Source organism: Artemia sp. Qi Xiang Cuo, chromosome 2, assembly GCF_049724085.1.
Source record: "Artemia sp. Qi Xiang Cuo chromosome 2, ASM4972408v1, whole genome shotgun sequence".
Lineage (NCBI taxonomy): Eukaryota > Metazoa > Arthropoda > Branchiopoda > Anostraca > Artemiidae > Artemia > Artemia sp. Qi Xiang Cuo.
In genome coordinates this window covers 72,920,944-72,941,069 of record NC_142795.1, presented here as the reverse complement: position 1 = coordinate 72,941,069, position 20,126 = coordinate 72,920,944, and the positions used below count along the sequence as shown (strand labels likewise).

The window sequence follows — 20,126 nt, the reverse complement described above, 5'->3', positions numbered from 1 at the left end:
CTATGCTTTGCCCCTCACTCCCCCCTAATGTGCAAATATATAGCCCAAATTTGTTCCTTAACTATTATATTGTCATCCTATTTTATTTTATTTCATTAGCATTAACCACACTAGCAGTAAATAAAAGAGTGGGTATATCGAAGGAGTACCTATATATATATATATATATATATATATATATATATATATATATATATATATATATATATATATATATATATATATATATATATATATATATGTATATATATATATGACCTCGTCCGCCGTATTAATTTCATGGAAAGAGATAAAAGCTAGTATTTTCAGAACTGGTTTTACCGACCTTCGAAGATAGCTCCCATACTTGGCTGCTTCATGGGAGTGGTTGATCTATTGTTTTCCTATGCTTATCTTTTTTTATTGTTGCCATTTATCATTTATTCTTGTTTTGCTTTTGTGGGACAATGATCCTTCGTATTGGACAAGTTAGAAATATTCTACCTTTCTGAACTTTTGAAGTATCATAGTATGCACGAAAGGAACTTATTCTGGGCTGGGAAGGGGCTAATTTTAATGGAAACTATATAACATCAACTTGAAAAAAAGTCTAGTAAAACCATGATAACACAGAGAAGCAGAGATTTTAATTGTAAAAAGAAGTTGTGAATCAAATTCATCAACCATTTTTTACTGGTTTAGAATGTCATACAATAGCATCAATTAGATTTTGTGTTTATTTTACTGACTCAAAATTGACATGGAATAAACGAGTAAAAAAAGATGGGGTTGTTTAGCTCTCCTTTCCGATATACACTTAAAGAAAAATATAATTAAAATATTACAAAGCATGCAACGTACGAAAATACGATGGAAAAGTGAAACAATCGAATTAAAGCACAGTTTTTAACACCGAAGTATAGGACAGTAATATTTAATTTCTCCCTCATGATAATCTCCTCAATTTCAAAGGGGGGGGGTGATGCACTCAATCAAGCCATACAATACAAACATATATTTCCTGAAAAGAGACAAAAACCGAGAAATTTCTATTTTAAAGATTCGGTCGCACGAATATGAAGCCAACACTTTTCGAGATACTGTCATTCGTGGGGTGGAAGACTCCCAGTGGCAGTACTAAAGCTGCAGCCAGAGTGAATCTAAAGGAGAGAAAGACCGAAAAATACATTTCATCACACGTACCAGTGGGAGCTGGAGCACATCCGCGTGATAGTCCAAGCCCGATGAGAAGAAGTCTTGGCAGCAGCAACTGTGAGGGTCCGAGGGATGACTACTTTTGTGTGCATCTTGAGGAAATAAATTTTAGAATAAGGTAAGGTTGGATGGAAACAATGAAAATTTTGTGTATTGAATGGGCATAAGAAACAGAGCGTATTTTGAAGATAGATAAGATTATTCTTCATTAAATACACATACAATATGACATGTTACTATTCCCCCTAGATAATTTCGGAGACCACACTGCCCTTCCATGACGATAAATAAAAGTTCAAATAGGGATAAAATCCTTTTAATAGACAGTGATGATGATAACAGGGATAGAAATTCACAAAAATACCAGATATTTCGGTCACTGCATATGTGACCGAAATATCTGGTAATTTTGTGAATTTCTATCACTGTTTGTGAAACACTGTCGATTAAAAGGATTTTATCCCTATTTGAACTTTTATCTACTATTCCCCCAAAGGCTCATTGGCCTGTAAAGAAAGGGAAGACAAATGAGTTACTTACTCAGAAAAGAAAACCAAAAGAAAACTTAAAATGGCCACTTAATCACAGACAGAAGAGCAAAAAGGAGAAGAAAAGAAAATATAAATATAATAAAACTATAGAAAACAAAACTAAATAGAATAAATAGACTAAATTAATTAACTATACTAAATAACTCCAAAAACAGAAAAAAAAGAAAAAAAAACAATACATGAATAAAAATAACTTCTAAGAAGCCAAAGAACCTATGCTGATTCATCAATGGATAGTGCAAGGCCAAAAACCCTACTGCGTTGTGTAGCTTTGAGTTAGGTTCTATTTTTTTTTTCAATGGGTTTTGATTATGTAGATCTAGATAGCTAGGGAGGATCCGGAGATATTTGCATAAGATTGGATTAGGAATATAAACATCGTCGGGTTTGATGGGAGATTTGGGCCTAATATGTTGAATTCTTAAGCTTCCGTGCATATATTGCTACAACTGGACATTTACTCAAGATGTTTTTGGGCTCAGTTACTATTGCTTCTCGTGTCATTGGTTACTCAACGTCTCTTTTTTTGTGGGGAAGAGGTAAATTGAAAACAAAAAGAATAGTCATACCTCCCAGCAATGTAGAAACATTGTAAGAAAACATGGGATCCTCAGAGAGAATATCGGACCGAACCCCCTCCCCTCGTCCTACATACATACACATACATACACTGATAGGGGGGCTAATCAGTGGATGCTATAAAAATGTGGTCGAAGGACCTCCAGCCATTTTAAACATGAATTCAACCAGAGATTGAAGGTAGGGTATCCCCCATAAAACACATACGTATGTAAGAAACTGAAAAGTTTCTTCGGAATTGGTGTTCAGGCTTTTGGATGACTTTGTCCCTTTAAGAAAGAAATCAGCTCTTTGCCCTACTCATTTGATTGTGGCCCTGGTCAGAGCTATTGTTTCACTTATAGACCAAAGAGAGCCACAAATCTTATTAGTAACAAAGGATTGGTTTCAAAATAAGATTAAATAAAAAAAAACAAGTTTTTTTTAACTGAAAGTAAGCAACGACGTTAAAACTTAAAACGAACAGAAATTATTCCGTATATGAAAGGGGCTGTCCCCTCCTCAACGCCTCGCTCTTTACGCTAAAGTTTTTTATTGTTAAAAAAAAATAAAATTGTGAGAAAGTCAAATTTAGCGTAAAGAGCGAGGCGTTGAGGAGGGAACAGCCCCTTTCATATACGGAATAATTTCTGTTCGTTTTAAGTTTTAACGTCGTTCCTTACTTTTAGTTAAAAAAACTTATTTTTTTTATTTAATTTTTGAACGATTTTTAATTAATGCAGGTTTTGATATTGGCTCACCGTACATGAATAATTATAAAAAATTTGCATGTTAATTTTACTTTTATTTGGTTAAATGGCTTTCTCGAAACTTGTTAAATTTTATTTACGAACGGTTTTATTAGTAATAAATATACGTAACTTACGAATTAACTTACGTAACGAACTTCTATATTTCATAGATTTTTAATGCGTATACTAAGGGGTTCGCCCCCAGTCAATACCTTGCTCTTTAAACTAAAGCTCGAATTTTGTTCCAATTCTTTAAAAATGACCCCTTAGTTACAAAGGCCGTTAATTAGAATAAATAGCTCTTATGAAAGTACTAAAAAATCTTTGGCTTAAAGAGCGAGGTATTGACTAGGGGGTGAAACCAATAATATATTTAGTATTTTCTGTTCGTTTTAAGTTTTGATGTTGCTCCTTACTTTCAGTCGAAAAACTTTTTTTTTATTTAATTTTTGATCTTTTTCTTTAATAATGATGGGAAATCCGGCACCACCTTCATAGCAATGTCCCTTCCCCCATGGAAACTTCCTTCATGGAAAGATCCTCCCATGTAACCCCCGACCCATCCCCTCCCCCTCCACCTACCATAAAAAATTCCCCCTGAAAACGTCTGTATACTTCCCAATAACCAATACTATATGTTAACATTGGGTAAAGTTCATAACTTTTCAGCCCTCCCCCCGGGGACTTCGGCGGATTAAGTCATCCTAAAAAACATAGTTATAATATTTTCGACCATGCTGAACAAAATGGCTATCTCAAAATTTTGATTGGGTGACTTTGGGAAAAAAGTGAGCATGGGAGGGGGCCTAGTTGCCCTCCAGTTTTTGGTCACTTAAAAAGGGCACTAGAACTTTTAATTTCCGTTTCAATGAGCCCTCCCACAATATTCTAGGACCACTAGGTTGATACAATCATCCCTGGGAAGAAAACAAACAAAAAACAAATAAACATGCATCCATGATCTTTCTTCTGGCAAAAAATACAAATTTCCACATTTTTGTAGATAGGTGCTTGAAACCCCTACAGCAGGGTTCTCTGATACGCTGAATATGATGGTATGATTTTCATTAAGCTTCTATAACGTTTAGGGGTCTTTCCGCCTTTTTTTCGAAAATCAGCCAAATTTTCTCAGGCGCGTAACTTTTGAATAGTAGGACTAAACTTGATGAAACTTATATATTCGAAATTATTGAGCCGGGTCGCTCCTTACTTACAGTTCGTTACCACGAACTGTTTGATTATCTTACTCACGTTGCAAGTTTTGATACTTTTTCATATTTTCATGGCAATTCTGCCATTTAAATTTTTCATGGCAATATATTATAGCAGTGTTTTACCAAGAAAAGCACCTACGCCAGTGGGACGAGGGATTCTATCCACCTCTCATGCACAAGCAAATATTCTACTGTAGAGTATATCCCTAACTAACAGGAAATGTCAACATTTTACTATTTTCCCCATTTTTTTCATGTATTTCACCAATTTTTAGCGTGGGAGGGAGGGTCATGGATTTATATACCTGCTCCTCTCAGATATCTGAGACCAGTCGCATGAAATAAATAAATGCCTGTATATTAGACTCTAAGCTGATAGGGGTACCAATTCCCGAAAAGCCGAACATTTCCGACAGAAATGTATCTAATCCGTTTATTACAGCTTAGTTTTTGGTCTGGAAGTATTCTTGTAAAAAAGCGAGTATCCATGGTGAGCACATGGTGAGAAAGTTCCGAAATCTGAGCACTTTTACAAATATGTCTAGAATTGCCTGCAAATCATTTCTCAATAGAAATGAAATTCAAGGAGAATCCTCGCAGAAAAGTCCCGCGCAAAGATTATCCCTTGCAGAAAACTCCCACTCCGCTGAAAATTCTCCCCCGAAAACTCTCCCCCCTTCAATGAAAAATTGTCCCTAAGAAATGTTTCCCTCACAGGTAAAAATGATTATCGTATTTTTAAATTTTAAACCATTTAAACAATTTAATTTAGGGATATTAACTCACCCATCGGGTGTTTTTGGAAAATTAACATACTGAAAATGAGAATAGTGTTACATTTGAACAGAAGGAACTTCAAGTATTTGTGTTCATGAGTCTCTAATTTCACTCAGCGCACAAAGTATTAAGAGGGCCTTGGGGGATTTCATAACTAAAAGCTTCGCAGTAACTTCTTAAAGTTTCTTGGCGTACGGATGAGCAGTGTAGTAATACATTCGATTTTAAGTATACAGAAGATTTATAGTGATTCAAGTACAATAAACAAACAATGATTTGCAATAAAAATTTGTATATTAAAATATACCCCCGTAAAGCTTTGTGGTCAAGAATGCAGGAAGAAAAAAAAAACATGCACACCGATTGAATATCAAAATGCCAAGTTGCCACATTCCACTGATTACTCGCCTAAAACCAAGCTGGAGCAAAATGCCTAGCACAACAAACGGTAGAACACGCAATTCGCAACTTGGCCTAAAAAGTTCAACCGCACTGGGGCATTAAAAAAATATAAAAAAATTCAAAGATCAGCCGTGGTTTTGCAATTTTTCTGAAGGCAGCTACCGAGTCACACTTTTTAGTTGACTTGGGCAGAGGATTCATGCTGCCTGAATACTGTCAGGGGATTCAAGTTTGATCTGAACGGAATCCGAACGTTCCCAGAATTAAGAAGATAACCAGACAAGTCAGACTGAAAAAAAAAATCATATGAATTTAAGAAGCTTTGAAATTGAATAGTGAAAGAAATAATTTTTCAGTGAAGGCACCATTTAATAAAAAGTAAATTGATTTAAATATAGAAATAAAACTCCTTGAATTTATTATTGGTAATTGAACCCTTTATATGCGCCTCTCCCGGTATCGTCTTTCGCCTAATCTTCAGCACCCTACTTAAGAACAAAAAACCGCGCGCATAAACGATATAAATGACTTGGCCATAAGTGTGAATATTAGCAATTGAAATGAAGCAACAAGTGCATCTTCTTTCCCATTCATAAAGCTGAAATGGTTTGATTACCATAGTTATCATAGTGCTGAATAGGGGCAGTAGCCGTTGTGACCATTTCAAGTGACAGCTAACACGTGTGCTAATTTATTTACGGTATGAATTTAAATGAATATATCTAGTTGTGGGTCCTTTTTAAATTAATTCAGAGCTGTCTTTTTGACACCTTTTTTGTGTTTAGCTTATTATGACCTTTGAATAATGAATTGGAAGTGTGATATTTTTGTTTAGACAGTGTTTAGTATTTATAGAAGGCATGAGTGTTCACAGATACGTTTCTGGGTGGAAAAGGAGGGGGGAGGGCTGCCTAGTGGAAAATGTTCCAAGGGGAAAGGCTTGATAAAAAAATTACTGAAAGATCTGGTGTTTTCTCTAATGCTACCAGAATTGTCATTTTTGTATTTTCTTCTTTTGAGGGAATTATTTCTAGTCTTTTTTCTAAGAAGTATCCCAAATAATGCCGATTTTTTCCTTATATTTCTCCTACCAGTTGTCAAACCGGGATGGGATCCGTTCCGATTTTTCACCCTTCAAAAATTTCCGTACTTGTACCTGCCTTCCTCCAAGAGGCGTAATTTGCTATGGGGCATCGGGGGATACTGTTCTTCCCAGACCTCAGTTTCAAATAAGAAAATGTTGCTCTTAATTGACCAACATGAAGTATTAAAAGAATCATTCACAAATTTTAAGTTTAAACGTTGATGAGATTCTTTCAATATAGTCAATTCCGGTTCATGTTATAGTCTAAAAAACGGAATAAATTTTAGGTTCGATAGTTGCATTATAATATATCAATGAAAAGTGGAGACATATTTTTGAATCACGGACGTATTGAAACATTTGATTAAGTCTTTCATTGAAATTTCCCATATGCAGTTGGATAAGAAATAAAATAAATTTATTCTTCTTAAGAAGCCGAACATTAAAACGTTTACTGCATAGGTCACGGAACGCTGTCAAACTCGTTCTAAGTCTGGGTCCACGCCATTCACCGCTTTATATACGATTTAATATAGTCGTAAAGTGCATACTATGGCATGCTAATACATAGTTAGCCATCTAACTATAATTGTTATCTACTTGAAAGACAAAAGCCGACTTTGGTTCGGATTAGAGCATTATTGTTGTACGTGATTTAGGTTTACGGAGGATTATTGTTTTCTATGCCATCTTCAAAAGTAATTTGCCATCCTAGTTTTGTTAAATTTTACCATGAACGAGTCCATTGTCTAAATATGTCTATAACGAGTCTAACGAGTCTAACCATTGTCTATAACGAGTCTAACGTCTAAATAGGATTCAACTATTTTAGTCTTCCTTGATTATCATTATCGGCCTTGCAAGTGTATCGATTATGAATATTATGGGGTAGGGGTGAGTAGATTCAAGGACGTATTTAGGGGGGTTTTTGGAGTCCCCCCCCAAAATCCGACTCGTAAAAACATAACAAAAATGAATATAAACAAATTTTTGATGCATTATAAAGTTTTTTCGTAAACCTCCCCCGAACAAAAATCCTGGCTACGGTCTTGAGTGGGTTGACATAAGGATCTTCCAGAGGTTATCTGAAACTCTCTGAAAGTACGTTACTAGGCTCATATTATTCAATTTTTGTAAAAGCACCCTTTCGAAGTAAATATTACTAACCATCCCCCCCCCCATTTGCCGACAAAGCTGAGGAGCAGGAGCTTACAAATCCATTTCTGGCGGATTTAGTCGTTAAACGGCTTTTCATGGGGGTCGTCTGAATCCGTCTAAAAGGACCTTACTAGGCTAAGCCTACTTCTTATGAATATAGTCTTTCGAATTAAATCATTCTAACTGATCCTGTGCTGACAAAAATGAGGGCTAGGGGCTACAGGGTAAGATTTGGCCGAAATAACCTTTATTGACTGAACACTTTTTGAGCTAAATAGTAGGGTCAGCAATAATTGAACATGTTGAAACTGATATATTCAGAAAATTAGAAAGGGGAGAGGACTTCTATTCTTGTGGATTTCCCGGATATTAAAATTTATTTTATTGTTTTCAATATTGCTAGTCTTTTTATTCCTCCCCCGCCTAAACAGGTATATGCGTGAGCATAAAGAAATGCTTTAAATTATAATCTACTCCCCTGAGTATTCGCATGTTCAAATGAAGTCACACCCATCCATCTCCAGAAATGAATCTTTTTTGACTCTTCCCATATTGTCATGTATTCTTAAAACAATGTACCAGTTCTGCATGTCCTTTTTTAATTCCCCCCCCCCCCCAAGAATGTTACATCTCAGGAAAAGATCCCTTCAAGCGACAGGCAATTATAGAATTAAATTAAGTTAGCGCCTAAATTTGAAAAAAAAAAAAATTGGCCAATTATATGAACAATTTTAAAAATTGTGGGAAAAATTGCACACATTCTTATAATTTCGGGAGAGCAGACCCCTAAGCCAAACCATGTGAGTTACTGACATGTTCCTGAAAGAATTTCGGCTGACACAGTTTAGCTAAAAGTCAATCAATAAAATAAGATACTTTCGTAACCAAATATAGAGGTTTAAAAATAAAAACTGTTTATGAGGTACAAACAAGATAGATTAAGTGCTCTTGCAGGGCCAACTGTGCAACTCCATACATTTAGAGATATTGCTTCACCATCGGGATCTAGGCTTAACTCGTTGGAAATGTGAAAAATTCACGTAAAGAACACGTTGATTGCTTAATAACAAACGGTATCTACAAGTAATTGTTTCCCTTATTAAATCACTCTCCTCTTCCAACTGGCTTAAACCCAGGGGCGGATCCAGGATTTTCTTTAGGGGGGGGGCAAAATAGGTTGATCCGATAAACATGCGTTAGGAGAAAGTTTAATTAACGCAAACTTGCGTCAATTAAGTAAATGACACTACTTTAGACTACGTTAGGGGGCGGTCCCTCGCCCCCTGGATCCACCACTGCTTAAACCCCTGAATAAAAATAATGAATAAAAAATAAAAAGTTAAAAATAAAAAAAAAAAATAAAAAATAAAAATAAAAATAAAAAAGGCCTGACTAGGCGAGTAGAAAGGGGGGTGCTACTCCCAGACGACACCCCTGCTGCCACCTACAACTTTTTTAAATAATTTATTCAAGGATTATCGATCTGTTGTTGTTTGGCCAAGTGTAATGACATGAGGGGTGATTTACATAATCGCTAGGGGAATTATTGATTTACGAAAAGGGGAATAAAGAAACGTATGGCTTCTTTGATCTTAGGTCTGAGGGATAAACGTTCTTTAGGTCAGAGAGAAAAATTAATATTCTATTTTTAAATAGGGCTTCATTGATCTTTAAGTCGGAGAGATAAATTGATATTCTAACGAAACCTTAATAGTGTAGCTAGGAACATATATGAGATGAAGAGATTAACGCAGGAAAGGGTTTCCTAGAAATTTCAAATGTGACAGTGCAGGGATGCAAAAACAATAGGAACACGCAGAAATTACTTTAGGGGATTATTTGGGTGAAACCGTTTTAAACATTTTAGGGAATTATTTCGGCGAAACAGTTAGAGACATTATAAAAGATTATTTTAGAAGATGTTTTAGAAGAGGTTTTGAGTGTGGTCGTTATAATACACAAGTTCTATTTTAACAGTGTCGTGAGGTCCCCTACCCCAACCCCGAAGGAAGCCCCCAGCCCCCAAAGGGTCCCCTGGGCTCCCAAAGGGTCCCCCGGGCTCCCAAAGGACCCCCCGGCGCCCCCAAAGGGCGCCCGGAACCCCAAAGGTCCTCCCGGGTCCCCAAAGAGCCCCATCCCCATTTTGTTAATACTTGTTGTGCATTTGAGACACAGATGGGTCCCCAAATTTCAAAAGGCTTTATTATATTTTTTCAGAACAAGTTTTTTTCTTAATGTCCTTCCTAAACCAATTTTACAAGTTTAAGTACTCATCTTTTCCCCCAAAACTTTACTATAGGGCTTTTCGAATACCCCAACATTAAGCAATACTTTTCAAAAGGCTTTATTATATCTTTTCAGAACAGGTTCTTTACGTAATTTTCTTCTTAAGCCAATTTTACAATTTAAAGTACGCATCCTTTTCACCCATAACTTTACTTTACGACTTCTTAGATACCTCAACACCAAGAAATACTCTTCAAAAGACATTTCAGAATAAATTCATTTCTTAATGTCCCTTCTAAAACCATTTTCCATCTTAAAGTAGCCATCCTTTTCCCCCACAACTTTACTTTACAGCTTTTTGGATACCACAACACCAAGAAATACTTTTCAAAAGGCATTTCAGAGCAAGTTCCTTTCTTAATGTGCCTCCTATACCCATTTTACAAGTTGAAGCATCCATCTTTTTCACCCACAACGATACTTAACAGCTTTTTTGATACCACAACACCAAGAAATACCATTCAAAAGTAATTTCAGAGCAAGTTCCTTTCTTAATGTCCCTTCTAAACCCATTTTTCAACTTGAAGTATCCATCCCTTTCACCCACAACTTTACTTTACAGCTTTTTGGATACCACAACACCAAGAAATACCTTTCAAAAGACATTTCAGAGCAAGTTCCTTTCTTTATGTGCCTTCTAAACCCATTTTCCAACTTGAAGTACCCATCCTTTTCACCCACAACTTTACTTTGCAGCTTTTGAATACCTCAACACCAAGAAATACTTTTCAAATGACATTTCAGAGCAATTTCTTTTCTTTATGTCCTTCCTAAACCCATTTTACAAGTTGAAGCATCCATCCTTTTCACCCACAACTTTACTTTACAGCTTTTTGAATGCCCAACACCAAGCAATACTTTTCAAAATGCATTTCAGAAGAAGTTCTTTTCTTAATGTCCATCCTAAACCCAATTTTACAAGTTGGAGTACCTATCCTTTTCACCCACAACTTTACTTTACAGCTTTTTGAATGCTCCAACACCAAGCAATACTTTTCAAGGGCATTTAAGAACCAGTTATTTTCTTAATGTCATTCCTAAACCCATTTTACAATTTTAAGTACCCATCCTTTTCACACACAACTTTACTTTACGACTTTTTGGATACCTCAAAACCAAGCAATACTTTTCAAAGGACAGTTCAGAACAAGTTCTTTTCATAATGTCCTTCCTAAACCCATTTTACATGTTGAAGTACCTATCCTTTTCACACACAACTTTACAAAAGGCTTTTTTTATATTATTTCAGAACAAGTTGTTTACGTAATGTCCCTCCTAAACCAATTTTACAACTTGAAGTACTCATCCTTTTCACACACAACTTTACTTTATGGCTTTTTGAATATCCCATCACCAAGCAATACTTTCAAAAGGCTTTTTTATTAAATGTTTACTGAACACACACAAATTTCTCTTAGAAATAATATTTTTTGATTGTGATAACAACTTTTCTGTCAGAAGTAACAAGTTTTGCTTAACACTAACAAACATTCTCATCAAAGTAACGATATTTTACCTTAATACTAACATACTTTTACTGACCACACACAAATTCCTCTTAGAAATAATATTTTTCGTCAGTGATAACACTTTTTCTGTTCGAACTAGCAAATTTTCCGTCAAAGATACCAAATTTTTTCGTAGAAGTAACATTTTTTGATTGTGATAACAACTTTTTGGTCAGAAGTAGCAAGTTTTGCTTAACACTAACAAACATTCTCATCAAAGTAATGATATTTTACCTTAATACTAACATACTTTTACTGAACACACACAAATTTCTCTTAGAAATGATATTTTTCGTCAGTGATAACACTTTTTCTGTTCGAACTAGCAAATTTTCTACCAAAGATACCAAATTTTTTCGTAGAAGTAACATTTTTTGATTGTGATAACAACTTTTCTGTCAGAAGTAGCAAGTTTTGCTTAACACCAACAAACATTCTCATCAAAGTAATGATATTTTACCGTAATACTAACAAGCTTTTACTGAACGCACACAAATTTCTCGTAGAAATAATATTTTTCATCAGTGATAACACTTTTTCTGTTCGAACTAGCAAGTTTTCTATCAAAGATAGCAAATTTTTCCGTAGAAGTAACATTTTTTGGTTGTGATAACAACTTTTCTGTCAGAAGTAGCAAGTTTTGCTTAACACTAACAAACCTTCTCATCAAAGTAATGATATTTCTGAAAGGGCTTTTAAACTTTTACTGAACACACACAAATTTCTCTTAGAAATAATATTTTTCAACAGTGATAACACTTTTTCTGTTCGAACTAGCAAATTTTCTGTCAAAGATACCAAATTTTTTCGTAGAAGTAACATTTTCTGATTGTGATAACAACTTTTCTTTCAGAAGTAACAAGTTTTGCTTAACACTAACAAACATTCTCATCAAAGTAATGATTTTTTACCATAATACTAACAAGATTTTACTGAACGCACACAAATTTCTCGTAGAAATAATATTTTTCATCAATGATAACACTTTTTCTGTTCCAACTAGTAAATTTTCTGTCAAAAATACAAAATGTTTTCTTAGAAGTAACATTTTTTGATGGTGATAACAGCTATTCTGTCAGAAGTCGCATGTTTTGCCTAACACTAACAAACTTTCTCATCAATGTAACGTTATTTTACCTTTACACTAATATAACTTTACTGAACCCACACAAAGTTCTCTTAGAAATAATATTTTTCATTAGTGATAACACTTTTTCTGTTCGAACTAGCAAGTTTTCTATCAAAGATACCAAATTTTTTAGTAGAAGTAACATTTTTTGATTGTGATAACAACTTTTCTGTCAGAAGTAGCAAGTTTTGCTTAACACTAACAAACATTCTCATCAAACTAACGATATTTTACTTCAATACTAACATACTTTTACTGAACACACACAAATTTCTCGTAGACATAATATTTTTTGTCAATGATAACACTTTTTCTGTTCGAACTAGTAAGTTTTCTACCAAAGATACCGAATTTGGTTGTAGAAGTACCATTTTTTTGATTGTGATAACAACTTTTCTGTCAGAAGTAGCAAGTTTTGCTTAAGACTAACAAACCTTCTCATCAAAGTAATGATATTTTACCTTAATACTAACATACTTTTACTGAACACACACAATTTTCTCTTAGAAATAATATTTTTCATCAATGATAACACTTTCTCTGTTCGAACTAGCAAATTTTCTACCAGAGATACCAAATTTTTTCGTAGAAGTAACATTTTTTGATTGTGATAACAACTTTTCTGTCAGAAGTAGCAAGTTTTGCTTAACACTAACAATTATTCTCATCAAAGTAACGATATTTTACCTTAATACTAACATACTTTTACTGAACACACACAAATTCCTCTCAGAAATAATATTTTTCGTCAATGATAACACTTTTTCTGTTCGAACTAGCAAATTTTCTGTCAAATATACCAAATTTTTTCGTAGAAGTAACATTTTTTTATTGTGATAACAACTTTTCGGTCAGAAGTCGCATGTTTTGCTTAACACTAACAAACAATCTCATCAAAGTAACGAAATTTTACCTTAATATTAACATACTTTTACTGAACACACACAAAGTTCTCTTAGAAATAATATTTTTCATCAGTGATAACACTTTTTCTGTTCGAACTAGCAAGTTTTCTATCAAAGATACCAAATTTTTCCGTAGAAGTAACATTTTATTATTGTGATAACAACTTGTCTTTCAGAAGTATCACGTTTATCTTATCACTAAAAAACCTTCTCATCAAGGTAATGATATTTTACCTTAATAATACCATACGTTTATTGAAAACTCAAAAATTAATCTTAAAAATAATATTGTTTTTCAGTGATAACAGTTTTTCTGTTCGAACTAGCAAGCTGCCTGTCAAAGATCCCAAATTTTTTCTTAGAAGTAAAATTTTTTGATTGACATAACAACTTTTCTGTCAGAAGTAGCAAGTTTTTCTTAACACTAACAAACGTTCTCAACAAAGTAACGATATTTTAATTTAATACTAACATACTTTTACTGAACACACACAAATTCCTCTTAGAAATAATATTTTTTATCACTGATAACACTTTTTCTGTTCGAAGTATCAAATTTTCTGTCAAAGATGCAAAATTGTTTCGTAGAAGTAACATTTTTTTTGTTGTGATAACAACTTTTCGGTCAGAAGTAGCAAGTTTTGCTTAACACTATCAAACCTTCTCATCGATGTAATGATATTTTACCTTAATACTAACATACTTGTACTGAACACACACAAAGTTCTCTTAGAAATGATATTTTTCATCAGTGATAACACTTTTTCTGTTCTAACTAGCAAATTTTCTGCCAAAGATACCAAATTTTTTCATAGAAGTAAAATTTTTTGATTGTGATAACAACTTTTCTGTCAGAAGTAGCAAGTTTTGCTTAACACTAACAAACCTTCTAATAAAAGTAACGATATTTTACCTTAATACTAACATACTTTTACTGAACACACACAAATTTCTCTTAGAAATAATATTTTTCGTCAGTGATAACACTTTTTCTGTTCGAACTAGCAAGTTTTCTGTCAAAGATACCAAATTTTTTCGTAGAAGTAACATTTTTCGATTGTGATAACAACTTTACTGTCAGAAGTAAGAATTTTTGCTTAACACTAACAAACATTCTCATCAAAGTAATGATTTTTTACCATAATACTAACAAGATTTTACTGAACGCACACAAATTTCTCGTAGAAATAATATTTTTCATCAATGATAACACTTTTTCTGTTTCAACTAGAAAGTTTTCTGTCAAAGATACCAAATTTTTTAGTAGAAGTAACATTTTTTGATTGTGATAACAACTTTTCTGTCAGAAGTAGCAAGTTTTGCTTAACACTAACAAACATTCTCATCAAAGTAACGAAATTTTACCTTAATACTAACATACTTTTACTGAACACACACAAATTTCTCTTAGAAATAATATTTTTCATCAGTGATAACACTTTTTCTGTTCGAACTAGCAAGTTTTCTATCAAAGATACCAAATTTTTTCATAGAAGTAAAATTTTTCGATTGTGATAACAACTTTTCTGTCAGAAGTAGCAAGTTTTTCTTAACACTAACAAACCTTCTCATCAAAGTAACGATATTTTACTTTAATACTAACATACTTTTACTGAACACACACAAATTTATCTTAGAAATAATATTTTTCTCAATGATAACCCTTTTTTTGTTCGAACTAGCAACTTTTCCGTCAAAGATACCAAATTTTTTCGTAGAAGTAACATTTTTTTATTGTGATTACAATTTTTCTGTCAGAAGCAGCAAGTTTTGCTTAACACTAACAAACAGTCACATCAACTTAATTATTTTTTACCATAATACTAACATACTTTTATTGAACACGCACAAATTTCTCTTAGAAATAATATTTCTCATCAATAATAACACTTTTTCTGTTCGAACTAGCAAATTTTCTACCAGAGATACCAAATTTTTTCGTACAAGTAACATTTTTTGATTGTGATAACAACTTTTCTGTCAGAAGTATCAAGTTTTGCTTAACACTAACAAAACTTTTCATCAAAGTAATGATATTTTACCTTAATACTAACATACTTTTACTGAACACAAACAAATTTCTCTTACAAATAATATTCTTCATCAATGATAACAATTTTCTGTTGGAACTAGCAAATTTTCTGTGAAAAATACAAAATTTTTTCATAGAATTAACATTTTTTAATTATGATAACAACTTTTCCGTCAGAAGTAACAAGTTTTGCTTAACACTAACAAACCTTCTCATTAAAGTAACGATATTTTACTTTAATACTAACATACTTTTACTGAACACACACAAATTTATCTTAGAAATAATATTTTTCATCAATGATAACCCTTTTTTTGTTCAAACTAGCAACTTTTCCGTCAAAGATACCTAATTTGTTCGTAGAAGTAACATTTTTTGATTGTTATAACAACTTTTCTGTCAGAAGTAACAAGTTTTGCTTAACACTAACAAACATTCTCATCAAAGTAATGATTTCTTACCTTAATACTAATATACTTTTACTGAACACACACAAATTTCTCTTAGAAATAATATTTTTCGTCAATGATAGCTCTTTTCTGTTCGAACTAGCAAATTTTCTACCAAAGATACCCAATGTTTTCGTAGAAGTAACATTTTTTGATTGTTATAACAAATTTTCTGTCAGAAGTATCAAGTTTTGCTTAACAATAACAAACATTCTCATCAAAGTAACGAAATTTTACCTTAATACTAACTTACCTTTACTGAACACACACAAATTTCTCTTAGAAATAAAATTTTTCATCAATGATAACACTTTTTCTGTTCAAACTAGCAAGTTTTCTGTCAAAGATACCAAATTTTTTCGTAGAAGTAACATTTTTTTATGTTGATAACAGCTTTTCTGTCAGAAGTAGCATGTTTTGCTTAACACTAACAAACTTTCTCATCAATGTAACGTTATTTTACCTCAACACTAATATAATTTTACTGAACGCACACAAATTTCTCTTAGAAATAATATTTTTTATCAGTGATAACACTTTTTCTGTTCGAACTAGCAAGTTTTCTTTCAAATATACATCATTTTTTCCTAGAAGTAAAATTTTTTTATTGTGATAACAACTTTTCTGTCAGAAGTAGCAAGTTTTGCTTAACACTAACAAACCTTCTCATCAAAGTAACGATATTTTACTTTAATACTAACATACTTTTACTGAATACACACAAATTTATCTTAGAAATAATATTTTTCATCAATGATAACACTTTTTCTGTTCGAAGTAGCAACTTTTCCGTCAAAGATACCAAATTTTTTCGTAGAAGTAACATTTTTTTATTGTGATAACAACTTTTCTGTCAGAAGTAGCAAGTTTTGCTTAACACTAACAAACATTCTCATCAAAGTAATGATTTTTTACCTTAATGCTAACATACTTTTACTGAACACACACAAATTTCTCTTAGAAATAATATTTTTCATCAATGATAACACTTTTTCTGTTCGAACTAGCAAATTTTCTAGCAGAGATACCAAATTGTTTCGTAGAAGTAACATTTTTTGATTGTGATAACAACTTTTCTGTCAGAAGTAGCAAGTTTTGCTTATCACTAATAAACCTTCTCATCAAAGTAATGATATTTTACCTTAATACTAACATACTTTTACTGAACACACACAAATTTCTCTTCGAAACAATATTTTTCGTCAGTGATAACACTTTTTCTGTTCGAACTAGCAAATTTTCTGCCAAAGATACCAAATTTTTTCGTAGAAGTAACAGTTTTTGATTGTGATAAAACTTTTCTGTCAGAAGTAGCAAGTTTTGCTTAACACTAACAAACCTTCTCATCAAAGTAATGATTTTTTTACCTTAATACTAACATACTTTTACTGAGCAGACACAAATTTCTGTTATAAATAATATTTTTCATCAATGATAACACTTTTCAGTTCAAACTATCAAATTTTCTACCAAAGATACCAAATTTTTTCTTAGAAGTAACATTTTTTGATTGTGATAACAACTTTTCTGTCAGAAGTACCAAGTTTTGCTTAACACTAACAAACATTCTCATCAAAGTAATGATATTATACCTTAATACTAACATACTTTTACTGAACACACACAAATTTCTCTTAGAAATAATATTTTTCGTCAGTGATAACACTTTTTCTGTTCGAACTAGCAAATTTTCTGTCAAAGATTTCAAATTTTTTCATAGAAGTAACATTTTTTATTGTGATAACAACTTTTCTGTCAGAAATAGCAAGTTTTGCTTAACACCAAATAGCAATCTCATCAAAGCAATGATTTTTTTACCTTAATACTAACATATTTTTACTGAACACACAAATTTCTCTTAGAAATAATATTTTTCATCAATGATAACACTTTTCTGTTCGAACTAGCAAATTTTCTACGAAAGATACCAAATTTTTTCTTAGAAGTAACATTTTTTGATTGTGATAACAACTTTTCTGTCAGAAGTAGCAAGTTTTGCTTAACACTAACGAACATTCTCATCAAAGTAATGATATTTTACCCTAATACTAACATACTTTTACTGAACACATACAAATGTCCCTTAAAAATAATATTTTTGGTCAGTTATAACACTTTTTCTGTTTGAACTAGCAAGTTTTGTATCAAAGATACCAAATTTCTTTTTAGAAGTAACATTTTTTTATTTTGATAGCAACTTTTCTGTCAGAATTAGAAGGTTTTGCTTAACACTTACAGACATTCTCATCACAGTAATAATATTTTACCTTAATACTAACATACTTTTACTGAACACACAATAAATTCTCTTAGAAATAATATTTTTCGTCAATGATAACACTTTTTCTGTTCGAACTAGCAAGTTTTCTACCAAAAATACCAAATTTTTTTCGTAAAAGTAACATTTTTTGATTGTGATAACAACTTTTCTGTAAGAAGTAGCAAGAGTTGATGAACAATAACAAACCTTATCAACAAATTAAAAAAAATCTACATTAATAATAACATAATTTTAAGGAACGCACAAAAATTTCTTTTCGAAATAATATTTTTCGTTTCTATGTCTGAATATATTTGTTTACATGTCAGGGTTGGTGTTTGGTTAGGCTAGGTTAGCTAAGTTCGGTTAGGTTAGCGAAGTTAGGTTAGGTTAGGTTAGCTAGTAAACATTTCTCTATGGTTAAGTTAGGTTAGGTTAGGTTAACTTATCATGAGCGCTCATGATAAGCTAACCTAACCTAACTAAAGCATGGTACAAAGTCGACATGGGGGGATTTTCCGGCCTACGTATGCGCGCGTACGTAGGCTAACCTAACTTAACCTAACCTAACTTGATCTAGCCTAACCTAACCATACTCGCCGGAAAATCCCCCCATGTCGACTTTGTACCATGCTTTAGTTAGGTTAGGTTAGCTTATCATGAGTGCTCATGATAAGTTAACCTAACCTAACCTAACTTAACCATGGAGAAACGTTTACTAGCTAGCCTAACCTAACTTAGCTAACCGAACCTAACTTAGCTAACCTAACCTAACCAAACACCAACCCAGACATGTAAACAAATATATTCAGACATAGAAACGAAAAATATTATTTCTAAGAGAAATTTGTGTGTGTTCCGTAAAAGTATGTTGGTATTAAGGTAAAATGTTGTTACTTTGATGAGAAGGTTTGTTAGTGTTAAGCAAAACTTGCTACTTCTGACAGAAAAGTTGTTATCACAATCAAAAAATGTTACTTTTACGAAAAAAATTTGGTATCTTTGGTAGAAAACTTGCTAGTTCGAACAGAAAAAGTGTTATCACTGACGAAAAATATTATTTATAAGAGAAATTTGTGTGTGTTCAGTAAAAGTATGTTAGTATTAAGGTAAAATATCATTACTTTGATGAGAATGTTTGTTAGTGTTAAGCAAAACTTGCTAATTCTGACAGAAGAGTTGTTATCACAATCAAAAAATGTTACTTCTAAGAAAAAATTTGGTATATTTGGTAGAAAACTTGCTAGTTCAAACAGAAAAAGTGTTATCACTGACGAAAATATTATTTCTAAGAGAAATTTGTGTGTGTTCAGTAAAAGTATGTTAGTATTAAGGTAAAATATCATTACTTTGATGAGAATGTTCGTTAGTGTTAAGCAAAACTTGCTACTTCTGAAAGAAAAATTGTTATCACAATAAAAAAATGTTACTTCCAAGAAAAAATTTGGTATCTTTGGTAGAAAATTTGCTAGTTCGAACAGAAAAGTGTTATCATTGATGAAAAATATTATTTCTAAGAGAAATCTGTGTGTGTTCAGTAAATGTATGTTAGTATTAAGGTAAAAAAATCATTACTTTGATGAAATTGTTCTTTGGTGTTAAGCAAAACTTGCTACTTCTGACAGAAAAGTTGTTATCAAAATCAAAAAATGCTTCTTCTACGAAAAAATTTGGTATCTTTGACAGAAAATTTGCTAGTTCCAACAGAAAAAGTGTTATCACTGATAAAACATATTATTTCTAAGAGAACTTTGTGTGTGTTCAGTAAAAGTACGTTAGTATTAAGGTAAATATCGTTACTTTGATGAGAATTTTCCTTAATGTTAAGCAAAACTTGCTACTTCTGACCGAAAATTTTTTATCACAA

At 32.5% G+C, this 20,126-nt stretch overlaps 1 protein-coding gene across 5 annotated transcripts in view; it reads left to right on the top strand.

The window, feature by feature from the left end:
* Positions 1-20,126, top strand: part of LOC148955587 (uncharacterized) — a 152,335-nt gene that overhangs the window by 121,340 nt on the left and 10,869 nt on the right. For 4 of the 5 annotated variants that reach the window (XM_089108262.1, XM_089108259.1, XM_089108260.1 and 1 more), the window contains one exon: positions 1,040-1,312. The exons of the other annotated variant lie outside the window; for it this stretch is intronic. In XM_089108262.1, the coding sequence (XP_088964388.1) occupies positions 1,056-1,312 (257 nt within the window). In that variant the 5' untranslated portion in view covers positions 1,040-1,055. The remainder of the gene's footprint in view (positions 1-1,039; positions 1,313-20,126) is intronic. 5 annotated transcript variants of the gene reach the window in all.